We start from the raw sequence: 14,787 nt of genomic DNA on the forward strand, positions 1-14,787 counted from the left end.
CTGGTGCTGTTTAGTCTCTCCTTTCCACCGCTGCAGCTCAAGTACTTTTACCACTGGCTTTGTCTCTCTATGTTCAAAATCAATTTAATCAGTGACTTTGTTATTCTCATGTCCCAGACGTGGATTGCTGTTGTGGCTGACTCTCTAACAACACTGGAGCTGACCATCAATGTACACCTAACTACTAAGAAGCTATAAATAACAATGACCCCAGAGATTTATACCCAGCTCCATCTCCCTGCCTATTCTAACCTCCAAAAACAATTGTTTGACTGAACAAACAATACCAAAACCCCTGAGATTTCCCCACAGTATTAGTGAAAGGGCTCCAGCTGGCTTCACAAGGCAAGAAAGGATGGAATTCTGTCTATAACTTAACCCTAATGAAACTCTATACCGCAAGCAGAAACCTCTTGTTATTTGCTTAGAGATCCTCACTGGATCTGATGTGTCAAACTACAGAAAAGAGCATTGCTACAGCCCTTTAATATAATTCTGTTCAAACTGATCAACCTGTTGTGTGCAAGATGTTATTCTAAACTTTTAAATAATGAAGAAAATTCTTGCCAAGGCACAACAAAGCAATTGGACACCTTAGTACAAATAACTGTGGTGCAAATGTACTGAGGCTTAAGTTGGCAGCATGGCAACAATTTGCTTGTTTAATTCATAAGCCTTTTCTATTAAAGACGAAGGACCAGTACCCTAGGCATCCCAGAACAGTGCTCAGCATGCCTGAGGAGAGGGGAAAGGACATAACCGTCAGAACCTACAAGAGCCTAATTTCTCTCTCACTTACTTTGGTGTACATCAAGGGTAACTCCAGTGAAGTCAATAGAGTTATTGTATGTAAATACAATGGGTGCGATAACAGGATCAAGCCCCACTTAACATGCTGTTGTATCAAACATAATGGAAGTTTCCCAGAGAGCTCATTACTCAGACTTAACTTGGACTTAACTTGGAGTGAGCTCACAAACCATGTCTGGAATTCTATGTCCGTTCCTCCTTTGTAACTGAGCTGCCATTGTCTGACATGGGGCTAACTTTACTCAGGGTGCATGCAGATTACATTATTTTGTTCCCCATGTGATCTCAACGTGTTTTCTAGATTGCAAGCTGAAAAATAAGCTGTTGTTTTGGCAAGTACAAGTGCCTGAGAATTCTGTCTTCTTTTCTTCAGTTTTTCACGTGTTTTTATGTGGCATGTAAGTATTAACAGGTGTGGTGAAGTGTGAAGAGACATGTGGCAAAGAAGCAATTGCTTTCACAATTCTCTGTTCCTTGCAGAGAGAAGCTGTCCTTCGTGTTACTTAGGGTATGTCAACACTTAAAACACTACAGTGCGTCAGTGTAGACACTACCTATGGCAACGGGAGGGATTTTCCCATCAGCATAGATAATCAACCTCCCCCAGAGACTGTAGCTAGATCGATGGAAAAATTCTTCTGTTGACCTAGTGCTGTCTACACTGGGAGTTTGGTTGGCTTAACCACTACTCAGGGGTGTGGGTTTTTCACACCCCTTAGCGACGCAGTTAAGTTGACTTAATTTTCTAGTGTAGAGCAGGCCTTAGGCTGTACATCTAAGTGCATGGTGGCTTAATCAAACAGACAGAGCAGCTTGTGAGCAAGCACAGTGCCACCAGTACAGACGTAGATAAATATAGGCAGTTAGAACACTATCAGTGAACATCTCGTTTGCTGACTATGGAGACTCTCTCAACAGACAGGACTAATGGTCCCAAACATGGGCCACTCAGATTATGTGATCTCTGTACTGTTTTGGTAGTTGTATTTGAGAATTAGAGAGAGGAGAGGAAAAACAAAGAAACTTGGTTCCCCATTGATGCAGCATCACAGTTGTTCATGCCTAACAACTAGTCCCTCCCCTACCCCCGGTGCAGAACATACAACTTTTGGAACTGATTTCTGTAGAGTATGCACTCATCTAAGCAATATCCCATCTCTGTAGCAGAACGTCTACAGACCACGGTTTCGCAGACCACTCATGTTGGTCACCAGCCTGGACACTCAGATTATCTGCTGCAGAGTTTGCTACTCTATCAGATGAAAAATAGAAAGGAACATATGTTTCCCACTCCCAAAAATGGGCAGGATCTTGGCTTGGCCCTTGGTTGGCAGCTGAATAGCACAAAGCCGCCAAGTTGTTCATCAGGATCTGAACTACTGTACCTGATGTGAAATCTGCAGGATGAAAGTTACTCCAGCCAAACCTATAGACAAACAAATAGTTTCACAAGTGATTAGTGGTTTTGCATGCCTCCGTTTTTGAGTGATCAATTTCAGAAACTTTAACTGGGCACACTTTTCATAAGGTGCTGAGCACCTGAAATCTGAAATCAGGGCCTGTTGTGTCTGAGTTTGGGCACTCAAAAATGTAGATACTCAAATCTTTTTAATGTGGTGCCCACCACAGAAATGTCTAAATAATTAAATAAATAAATAAACATCTCTGCAAAATTATAGAGGATGAAAGTTGTAAGATGTGAACTCCTCAAAATTCATTGTTGCATTGGGTCCCTCATTTCAGGGAATGCATTAACATCAGTTGAACTACCCTCACACTTCAAGCAATGGACCCTTCAAGTCAGGAGTTAAGACACGTTAGCAGCATGGAGAAACTCGCAAGTTCACTACTGCTGTATCTGATTTTTTTTTTAACAAACAGATAACTTCATTCTTGAGCAACATAATTCATTTCAGAAATGTTTGAAAGAAAACTGAAAAAATACAAACATTAAACCAAGAGGAGAGCCATTTTATCTCAAAATACACTGTAGTGTTCAATTTATCAGTTGTTCTGCATTTCTTCCACAGTTTAGTTAATTTGTGCACAGTTCTTACAGTTCTCTTAAATAATGAAGCTGTAAGGCACTGGGCCTGCTGCCAATTAGCTTTTAACTTCAGCTCACATTTTCTGGATAGATTAGATATTAAACCTGTTTCACAGAAGACACAACATCCTTCACATTGCATCACTAAATGAACATCTGTTGCTATAGTGCCGTGGCGTTATTTCCTAGACAACCACAGAAGTGCCAGCAGCACTCCCTCCCACTATCTAGCCCAGTTAATTTTGCACATATGTTTTTAAAAGAAGCTGGCAAATAAAGAGCAATGCTAGCAGAATTCAAAATTTCCCTAAGAACCCAGTTCTGCAAAGCACCAAATGTCCCCTGTGAAGTTTTGACCGCAGGAATTGGGAGGTGCTCAGCACCTTGCAGGATTGGCACAAACAGACGAAAGAGGGAAAACCACTAAACATTTTTCTGATTTGGTTCAGACTATTTTCATAAACACACGAGTAAATGATCCTTCATAAACCTTGTACTTCACAGATGTTCCACTTGTGGCATGTTTCATAGAAAGTTAAACTGAATCAAAGTAAACTGTAAAGTTTGTTATATTGGATCAACCTTAATAAACTTCAAATAAATAGAAATGAATTAAAAATTACAATGGGCATACTGCATTATCTCAGAATCCAATTATGTGTATGATTAATTATGTAATTTATTTTAATGGCTTTAGTTTTGTCTTTTATTTATTATTGGGAACTATATTCATTTCCCCCCTTTCCTTCAGATGATGCATTATAATTAATTAAATAAACGTCTCTGCAGCTATACTATATACTGTACGGTATAACCAGATATGGTCCATTACTCCCAAACCCAGATCATGAACCACATTTTGTGGATGGTCTCTAGTTCTTAAAGGGCCAAAACAAAAATTCCAAATCTAAATATCCTCAGAGTGCAAAGAGTTTAAGATCCACATCTGAATTTTGTGGCTTGGTCCCTACTCTAGCTACTACACAGCCATGCTTCTGTCATGCTCTTAGCAGGGTCAGTAACATATTATGATCAGGAATCCTAGTTTTCCATGTTAGAAAAGCCAAAATTCTCCGATAAAACCCCCCCATAAAAATCCACATTGTCCCACGATTAAAATGAAACACGGCACTTTAGTTTCCCTAGCCACAATATGTATATATATATATGGGTATCAGTTGAAGTAGGGTGACCACGCGTCCTGTTTTGGCTGGGGCAGTCCTCTTTTTAAGACCTGTCCCAGACATCCTGATTTTTTTGGCAAAACTGGGTATTTGTCCCATTTGCTCTTGCTAACGGATGATCTTCAGATGGCAAGAGCAAATGGGACAAACGCCCAGCTTTGCTAAAAAAAGTGGGACCCCCCGAGGGGGGTGCAGAAGAAAGGTGAGCAGCGATGCCAGGCACTCGGGCTCAGGCAGTCAGCCCAACCCTTAGGTGGCTCAGGCCAGTTCCACACAGTGTCCCATTTTCACTTTGGGAAATACGGTCACCCTGACTTCAGTAAAATTTAGTTAATATATGTTTTTATTTTTTCACAAAATGTAAAAACTAAAGATTCTCGGTAAAAATGCAAATTCCAAGTTTTTTCATGGCAAGTGGATTTCTAGGATCCCGGATTATGACCCACCTAGCAACAGCTTTCAGAACTGGTCTTCTTCCATGTTTTGAAAAATAGGTTGATGGAGCAAAATAGTTACATAAAATGAGGTGCAAATATTTGTGGGAATATCCTTCTCTTTAATGTCGGGAACAGAAAATAGAACACAAATACTGCTGTTAATCATACTACAAACTAATCGTCTTCAAGTTTACAATGAGTGGCTCTATTTGCAAGACTGCGCAGGGTACACCATCACTTAAGATGGTGTAGCCTGCTCCACTGGCGCAGGTGACCTGCTCCTCAGCCCAGCACAGAGGGGAGGTGGTGGAGCTCTGGGTCAGGCTCCTCCCTGTCCCTGGCCATCCTCTTTGAAGTGCACCCACAGGGCTGTGCAGGGACTGCCATGGTTGTAGCCCCTTGTGCAGGCCATGCAAGAGGAGAAGGTCCTTGTGCAATCCCATCCCCCTGCAAGCTCGTGTAAGGGCCTGTCACAATCTCAGTCCAGGGAAGCAAAATGCATTTCAGGAAGTCTCCAGAGAGGAAGCAATGGAATGGCACGTTGAAGAGAGTGCAAACCCACTGGCAGTTTTGTAAAATGTCTGTATTAGTGAAGCAGAAGTACCTATGGCTTCTATAAAAGAGGTGGTGCAGGAATGTACTTGGGTGCTGAGAGGACATGCTGGAAAGTATTGAATGTCATGGGGGGGGCTGGAGGGGGAGTATTAGAAGTCCTACGCGGATCTCATTATGGGGATCTCTCCAAGTTGGGTGGGGGCAGATCAGGGAGTCTCTAGATGGGTGCAGGATCATCTCAAGTCCAAAGCTGGAAATGGAAGAAGCTGCACAGCTCCAGGGAAAAAGCTACCACACATCTCACTTGCTGATAATCTGACAATAAATCCAGAGTTGTCCTGGGCATTGACAAGGTTATGCAGGTCAGCTTGTCCACACTGCACCTGCCTCTTATATTTGGCATTTATCAATGGCAGCTGATGTTTTGCCAAGTTATGCTGCACAATGAGGCCCTAAAAGCACTATCCTTGTTATTTTTATTTTTTTTAAATAATGTGGCTCTTTCGAGAGGAAAGCCAATTATTTTTATTATGTTGCTCCACCCCAGTGCTCTGTGACAAAGACACAGTCAAAACCCAGTTAATCATCTGCTGTTCTAATTTGAGATTTATTTAAACTGGATGCTAAAGTCTCCCTGGGAGCTACCTGGGATCTATAAGCAATTCTCTCCCCCAAACAGTTATAGAGTAGCCAATGGCTAGATGTATTAAGGTAGGAACCTATAGGAGCAGAGGGACGTATGTGTGTGTGGAAATCACTGGATGGAATGGAATACACATAGGAGTATTTTTAAAATACTGGTTTTGGCCACCAGACAATGCCTGAGGTGGAAATGGCAGAAGGAACCCATCAGACACCTACCACATGAAGAATGGGATGGGGAGATTTCGTTTTTCATTAATATCCACATTTTTGAGCAAAAAAATCCAGATCAAAACCAAAATACAAATATTAGCCTCCACACAGAATGCCCTGAGTAAATTCCATCCACTGGGCATGGTCTTCTCTGAGGCTGCACAGGGTGCAAATCAATGTGGGATTTGGCCCATGGTTTTCACATAGTTTATATGTGGGGCGGGAGGAGGGGGCAGGTTGGTGATTGTTTGAGGTTGTTTACAGATATCATAGCAAATGTCAATAACATTGGTAAAAGAAACAAGAATGTAAACCATACAAAAACCATACTGTACTCACCACGTCGCCTGTCCCAGGGTTTTCCATAATAACTGGGGGCAGAAGTAACCCTGAAGGAGACGTTGCATCTGGGTTGTGTGCCCCGGTGTCCCCTCCTATCAAGGAAACCACACCATTGCAATCCACTGAGATGTTCCTCTTGCCATTCTGCATGTAGTTTGGAGTAGCAGGGTGAGAGCTATGGCTTGCTTGACTTTGCATGCTTGAACGTCTCCCAGTCCTTGGAATTAAGAGTGAGCCACGCTGGCTTTCATTTTCCCCGGCAGTGCTGATCTCATCGTCGGCAAAATCTGTTTCGGATCCAATGTCTCTGCCACGGAATCGGAAACTGAATATACTTCCATGGCTGGCTCTGCGCTTCACTGAGTTTGCATTTGGACCATAGCTAATGTCAAGGAGAGTCTGGAAGCCCCCAGAAAGGAAAAAGGGGAAAAGTAGTAACATTTTGCAACACATTTTTGGGAGTGATGAAGGTTTTGAGTTCCTCCATCTACTGCAGGAGATCAGTAAGTCCCATTTTAAATCAAGTGCCTGAGATAAGGATTTACTTTAGACGTATTAATCTCAATATAGTTTTGAGATTTAATAACCATTCCTAGCCATGAGGTATTTGTTTAATACATGGCTGTTAAAGATGTACTGAAATGTAAAGGGCCAAGGCTGCGTTCATTTAGTAGCATAACACTGTCTTTGCTCCTGCTCTCCCTCCATGTGATTAGAGTGAAAGGACATGGGGGAAGGAGATGAGAAGTATAAGAGTGGTGTGGACTGGTGAATCCAGCCCCAGCTGAAGGTGTCACAATACGTCTTCACAGGTGGCTAAGGAACAAACTTTGAAGTGAGAGAGCAAGAGATAAAGAAACATGGGAAGAAATGAATCGTAGGGAGAATGAGAAGAAGAGGAGGATGAAAAAGAGAAAAAGAAGCAGAGTGTGAAGAGAAGACATGGTGGATCCTGGAATAGTTATCCCAATGTAAGTGTATCGCTGTCTCTTTCAAGGGGCAGATCATCTAACTACAAGGCAATAACCCATGTACTTAAACAGTGGCTCTTTTGATGATACACTAAATCAGCTAAAGAGAGACTACAAACCTGAGAAATCATCAGCAGTGATTAAGCCCAACACTGAACAACCTTTAAAAAAAACCCTAAAAAGGAACACTGCCTTACTGAAAATAGTGTTTGGAAATGCACACAAACTTAGAGCCTGTCCCTCTTCTCTGTAAAGTGGGAATGAATTAAGAGAGAATATTTGGTGGGGAAATATAGGTTGTTTTTTTTTAACCTTTGTGGCCTGTGTACTTATTACTTCCATCTGAACTTTTTTCATGGTCCAAATCTTTATAAATAGGGATCAAAATTTTTCAGTATCTACCATCTCAGTCAAACTTTCTGGGCCTGATTCTGATCTCACACAAGATATACACCATTGACTCCAGTGGAATTATTCCTGATTTACACTGGTGTAAGTAAGAATTATAAAAATTCAGGCCCACTGTATAGAAAGACCCCTCATTTTGACTGAGACCATTTACTAAATGGTCAAAAATCCATATCTGGGTTTCCACAATACAGTCATTGAAACTGATTCTCGATGGCAGTGTGCTTATAGCAACTCAGATTTCATTTGAATGATGATGATTCAGACTTATTCCCTCAAACCATGCCTCACACAGCCTTACAAAGATGATTTACTATAAGCCTTGAAATGTTACTTCCATGTTCCTCATACATATGACATCCAGGGGTGAAAAATGAAACAAGAAATATAACCTAAGGAACACATTGACAAGTATGCAGCTCCGGTTCATTCTGGTATTTGGTATCTTGAAACCCACTCAGAATGAATCAAAACAGCAATTCTAGCATTAACAATGGTATAATTAGTAATGCAACCCACTCAACTAATTAAACAATATCAAGAAAACCTCTCAGGATAAAAAACCCTAATGTGTCATGTATAAATGTTGTGAGTTGGGGAGTCATTCATTTGTCACATCTACTTACATCACTTTCACATTTTCCATGCACTTTTTATGGTTGCCAAATGTCCCTAAATTTACTGACAATAAAGTATTGAAAGACTTAGCCCATTACATGGCTATTCAAAAACAACAAATAAACTGCTTTAAACTTTGCCCCTATTAAGCACAGACAAACGTTAATATCTGAAACTGTCATCAGTATCTCCAGTATCGGCAGATTCACATTCACACATATCAATTATATTAACAAAATAACTTTTTTAACAATAGACTTACCCATATTCTTTTTTTCCCCTACAGTATAAAGTGAAAACAATTCCAGAAAACTTGTACTGAAAGGTGATTGGCAAAAGATTAAAAAGCAAAGAAAACTTTTCAAGTGTCCACTGTACATCATTAAAAAGCAAAAAAGGCACTAGCACATTAGTAGGGAAATGGTTGCCATAACTAGATATGGCTTTTGTTGGGTTTGCCATAACCAATTTACAATGAACATGTTATCATGAAAATAAATGAGACTGGGGATATTTTTAAATGTTTTAAAAAACAAACAATAACAAAAGTGACAAAAATGCTTTAGTGGGCATTTAAAAAGATGACTTTGAAATTTGAGTAGATAGTTTACTGTTAAAGGGTTTGTTTTGTTTTGTTTTTAATTACAGTACTACCATTCAGAGCCCTGATTATTCACCAAGGTAGAGAGTGAAGTAAATTGTTATTGACATTTCAGATAATGACTTACCATTCTTCGCTGACCACCATCATACTCAGATTTGGGAACCTTTTGGTCTTCCCCATAATCTTCTACCCCCAAGGACTTCTTTTTCATTCTCCTATTTCTTCTCTCTTTGGCATTTTTGGATGCTAAAGGTGACATTTCAAATGAGCTAAGTGACATTGAATCAATTCCTCTAGCAGCCAGTGCCTAAAAAAATGAACATAGCAGATATACCATTTGCAAGTTTAGGATGTCAGTAAGTAAAAATGATTATTCTTTTTGGCAATTAGTTTTCATTGATAAGTGTCAGCTCACGGTGAAGATTAGAATTATATAAAAAGGGATAGGTCACAATATTTAACTAACTATAAGAATACCCCATTTGACTTACCATGGTCTTAAAAAAATTCTATCAGCTCCCTCATTTCACCACTGCAATAATCTAACATCTCCACTTATCCACTTGATGACTCACCAGCAACACATTCAGGATACTTAGTTTCCATAAAATAATGTTGTTTCCGGAAGTACTCAAGAGCGAGATTCTTATATATTTTAACAACTAGTGTTCCAGTGTGGACAGACAGCACAATGTGAGTCATATGTATGCCTTCCATTCAGAATAAACTAGGCCAGTGGAATTTTAGGCCCAGTGCTCCTTTAATCAAAAAAGTTGAATAGGAGTGGAGCCCAGCTGGCTGCCACTGGGCTGTGCATTGCAAGATCTCTGTACTCTTCACAGGATGATACTAATAATGCTAGGTACTTCGGCTGACACATTTTTAGAAATGAAATCTTATCCCAAGCAGTGACAGCGCCAGCTCTGATCAGGGATCTGAGGTGACAAATGCAAACCACGGTTGTAAAAGAAGATAAGACAGACTTTTCAACTCCACATGCTTCTGCTTCATGTTCTCCACGTCAGCTATCTTATGGAATCACTGCACAAAAATTCTGATAACAGGAGAGCCGCTAGAAACCCAGCTGCAGCTCAATTCAAAAAAGCCTACTAGCACAAATCAATGGTCTTGAAAAGTCAGTGGAAAGCCAGGAAAGAAAAATCAAAATATTAGAAAAGAAGCAGCAGTCCCATAATGAAGCATTTGATGAGAGTTGGGGATTCTCTCCGGCAAGAACAGGGAGTTTTGCACCTCCAAAGAGGCTAATGGAAACTTGGTAAAAATCAGACTTGAGCAAAACAAATAAGATTAATTTTGGGGGTGCCAACCAATTGGAAAGAGCCACACCCATTGATTATCTACTAAGCATGGCCCTCATATGCAGGTTCTTTGCCAGAATACAGAAGGTATCAGATAATCACTGAACAATGCTACAGGTTCCCAGATATAGTGGAACCTAATGAATCTTCATTGTTATTTTCTGTAAGCCACCAGACTCAAACAAGCGATCACCCGTAAGAAACAGAATATCCCCTCACTCCCACAGACATCAGTCAAAGTAATGCAGAAAGTTAACAGTTGTAAAAAGAATCAGTCATGTATTTTAAGGAGTGGAGGCAGCTCTATTATCCTCCATCAAACAGATTACAACACAACAGCAAAACTTAACTCTTTTGGGATACATCTTCCATGAACAAACTGCTTAGAGCAGAGAAGAAGAGGGAGGTTTCAGATGCTTTTCTGGGGCATTGTTCTCAGATACATTGTGTTTCTAAAGAAGTGTTCTGTGTAGCTTGAAAGCTTGTCTCTTTCACCAACAGAAGTTGGTCCAATAAGAGATATTACCTCCCCCACCTTGCCTATTTGAGTAAACCGATTTAATTGGTATGTTGAGGTGTTTTCCCTCTCAAAGACTCAATGACTCTTTTGGACTTAGCTTCAGCCTCAGGAATGTGTTGGACCAATTGTATAAGATGACTGATCAGCCCCAAGCAGGCCTTTCAATTAGAGCTGCGTTCTCTTTGTATCACGTAGCGTAAGTGCCATTCTGAACAGTTTAAATTCTCCTTTCTGCTTGCCATAACATTTTCTTTACCTCCAAAAATGGTGCTATTAAGGTTGCCCTACTCTTCCCAGTATGATACTTTTTTTCAGTTGCTTGTAACTTTGCCAAATTTTAACTGTTTGGGCTGAAATTTTCCATGCTTGCCTCAGGCTGAATTTTGTTTTTAGAAAGTTTCAGCCAAAATGAAGAAGCTGTTTCTGAGAATGACGCTAAGAAAAAAAATACATTGTTTTGCCCATGATAAGTAATTCTGGTGACCTTTCCTTTAAGAAGCTCTAGTGTCCCTATGCTTTGAAGGGGGATTTGAAATTTGAGAAGGGGCCATCCTTTGCATCAGAGATGTGCCTTTTGCTGTTCTGTGAAAATCTGCCTGAATTTGGATAAGTTATAAGCCTTTGAAAAAAATCACAGTTTTCACATGCTCAGTAGACACTTGCTAGAGCTCAGCAATTCAAATCCCTAAAGAATTTGTCTGCACTGGGCATGTTCCAGCCTGGGGGATGAGCAGGATTTTCCCTGCATTTGCAGCTCTGGGTTATGGTGGGCTAGGGTGAGACACCAGAACTGAGAACAGGGAGCCTGTCTCTCCTGTGTTCTCAGTGATCCCTCTGCTGGGCATAAGCAGTGTGGAGGAGGAAGCTGCCTGATTCAAATGCAGAGGAAAAAATAAAGACAGACAGACCTGTGGGGGAGGAGAGTAGAGACAAAGTTTGGTTGGGGGAAGGCTAGCAGGTGGGGAGGAATGGGAGAGACTGGGTCTGCATGGATCTGGACAATGGGAGTCAGGGGCCAGAGACTGGAACTGGAAGCCAGGGGATGAAGACTGAGACTGGCTGGACAAGGAGACTGGGCCTGGGAGCTGGGGAGCGAAATGAAGGGAGGACTGGGAGCCAGTGGGTGCGGGGGGAGACTGAGATTGGATGAGGCTCTGAGTGGAGACGGGCTGATTGGGCAAGGAGAGTGGTGCTGGGAATGAGTGGAGCAGGGGAAGGAGTTGGGGAGTGGGGAGTAGATGTGACCAGGAGCCCAAGTTAAATCAAGTTCCATTTCATGGTGTGGAAAGCTTAATCTCAGGAAGTGCCTGTTTAAGTGTCTGTAACATAAGATTTTATCTGTACAGGGAGTCCTCGGACTTACGACACAATTCGTTCCTCGCAATGAGTTGTAAATTGAAACGTTATAGATCGAAACCACTTTTCCCATAGGAATCAATGGTATGAAGGGGGGATTGGATCCTGAACCAAAGCTTGATATGCTATTTTCACCACAATAACCGAGATTTTTGTACTAAATGAATTATAGATATCTAATGTTGCAACATCAATGTATTTACTGTGCACTGTATTTTGTAAACAGCATTCAAATAAATATATAAACTCATAGGAGCCGATTGAAATTTGAAATTAGTGGGTGCTCTGCACCCATTGGCAGCTCGCCGCCCTCCCGCCCCAGCTCACCTCCGCCTCCGCCTCCTCCCCTGAGCACGCTGCGTCCCCGCTTCTTCCCCTAGCTCCCAGTGCTTGCGGCCACAAAACAGCTGTTTTGCGGCAGCAAGCACTGGGAGGGAGGGGGGAGGAGGGGGAATGTGGCGCGCTGGGGGAAGAGGTGGGTCCAGGGCAGGGATTTGAGGAAGGAGTCCAATGGGGCAGGGAGGGGGTGGAGTTGGGGCAGGGACTTTGAGGAAGGGGTTGGAATGGGGGCAGGGCAGGGGCGGGAGGAGGCGGGGTGGGGGTGGAGGCGGGGTGGGGCCAAAGGCGAGGGGCGGGGTTGAGCATTCACCAGTGCTGGGAAATGTTGGAGCCTATGGACAAACTCACATATGCTGTTCAGAATGCTGGCAACACAGGCTCAGAAAGCCAGGGAAAACGGCACACATGCTGAGCCTCAGAAAATCACATTTCAAGCTTTCTGATTGGCTCACAGCCCTGGGCTCAGCCAATCAAAAACAAGTGGCAACCCTACCCGGCAACAAGCTATCCTGCTGCCTCAAAGCCAATCAGAAGTGACCCCTTCCAGCTCCATACCAGTATAACGCAACCAGGAAGTGATTTCAAGCGAACTTTATGCAAACCGAGCATCGTAAAGGCGAAACAAGCGTCATAAGCGTGAAACGAGCAGTCAATTGAAAAGCATCGTAAGTGGCATCCGACGTAAGTCGGGCGTCGTAAGTCCAAGAACTCCCTGTATAGGCCCAAAATTTTAAATATTTTAAACAGGTGACCCTACGTATTCTCTCATTTGTCAAACAATAGGATATTAATAGTGGTTTGAAACTGTAAGATTAATAAAGCAAATGAGAAAAGAAATTTGGTTAACATGTACAGAAGAGAAGTGTGGCTACTTTAGTCCAGTTCTACACACGGTTTTTGTTCCCATGTAACTACTGCAGTTAGGGGCATGATGTTTACCAAAGTAGACGTACTGGTACAATCACTAGTATGGACATAGATAGACCAGTATAAAAATGCCTTATATATATATGCCTTATATATACCATATCACTGTGTAGATGCTGTCGGGCAGGTGGAGAGTGTGGGGAAGTTGCGCCATTTTAACTACACTGGTAGAGGCAAAGCAGTACAGCTTTTGTGTGTAGGAAAGCCCTTACTGGTCACAACATTACCATTACATTTGTTCTCGAAAAGATTGTAATCCCTCTGAATCAGACAATAACCAGCAACGCATTTTCAAGAGAGCCCTTATTTCATTGGTCTCATATGTTTAGAATAAAGACTAAGTGTTGTTGTAATGCCTGTTCAGGCTAAGACTAACCAGAGAATAGTTTACAGACCTCCTGCTCTTTCTTTAATATTTCCATGGCTTCTCGAAACTTCCTTTCCTTTGCCTCTGTTTCAGCAATAGTGGCTTGGTTCTGCTCTTCATAAGCCATGGCCACTACAGCCAGGATCAAGTTGATCAGATAAAATGAGCCCAGAAAGATGACCAGCATAAAAAAGAGCATGTAGATCTTCCCAGCAGATCTCAGAGTCTGCAAGCACAAAAATAAAGAATCCAATGCATAGTTAAGTTTAAGGTTTCCACAATGTTTTAAAAGACTTATATTTACTTTTAATTCAATTAGATTTTTGCTAACAGCCTGAACAGAAACCTGTTCAATATAAAAAATAATCACATCATAGGAAGTTACACTCTCATCATGAAATTGCCATAATTTAATCAGGTGATCATTGTGTCATGCAGCAAGATGTATTTTTAAAATGAGTGTTTTTCTCATGAATATTGTGTCTGAGTTTGTTTGATAACAGATAAATTTATAAGCAATTGCAGAGAAGCATTCTTCACCTAAAAAGTCAGCACACTGATTTCCTTTGAATACAGTCCTTCAGAAACTTGCCACCTGACTATAAATTGTGTGTGCTAATATAGAATTTGCCCTCAGACAGTGGTGCATTTAATAATTTTATTAAGATGATGTTAAAATAAAAAGAAAACGGTACAGAGTTTAAGCGTAGAAGTTTCTGGTTATCAGGGAATAAGGTACAGATTATCACTAAATGCTAATTGTTCAGCCTTCCTATTTACAGTCGCAACTTGAACCTTCCAAATCTGTACCTGCAATTTTGCACTCATTAAATGAATTACAGTTATTTAATTTGTTTCTATTTCAATGTGTTACCAGTTTTCATGAGATAAAAATAAATTGTGTAGATGGTGGCACAGGGAACTGGAGTCCTCAGTTTATTCGAAGAACTGTATAGCATGGTCTATGGCAGTACAGCCTTCCCTGATTTCCATACAAAAGTGCTTCAGTCTTGACATGGAGAACCAAATTTTCAGTGGGCAGAAGCCCATTTGCACACACAACCATGTGCATGCAATTTTGTGCCTAATTTCTGCATGCAGTTCCTGAGACTTGCACATACAATTACA

The 14,787-nt window shown here is 41.3% G+C and overlaps 1 protein-coding gene across 1 annotated transcript in view; it reads right to left on the reverse strand.

Moving 5' to 3' along the window:
• The window catches only part of SCN5A (sodium voltage-gated channel alpha subunit 5), a 319,838-nt gene that overhangs the window by 170,605 nt on the left and 134,446 nt on the right, over positions 1 to 14,787 (reverse strand). The window contains exons 10-12 of the mRNA XM_074946329.1: positions 13,688 to 13,885; positions 8,956 to 9,138; positions 6,228 to 6,629 (exon numbers count right to left, since the gene is read on the reverse strand). Of these exons, the coding sequence (XP_074802430.1) occupies positions 6,228 to 6,629; positions 8,956 to 9,138; positions 13,688 to 13,885 (783 nt within the window). The remainder of the gene's footprint in view (positions 1 to 6,227; positions 6,630 to 8,955; positions 9,139 to 13,687; positions 13,886 to 14,787) is intronic.

The sequence above is a fragment of the Natator depressus genome, chromosome 2 (genome assembly GCF_965152275.1).
Source record: "Natator depressus isolate rNatDep1 chromosome 2, rNatDep2.hap1, whole genome shotgun sequence".
Taxonomy (NCBI): Eukaryota; Metazoa; Chordata; order Testudines; family Cheloniidae; genus Natator; species Natator depressus.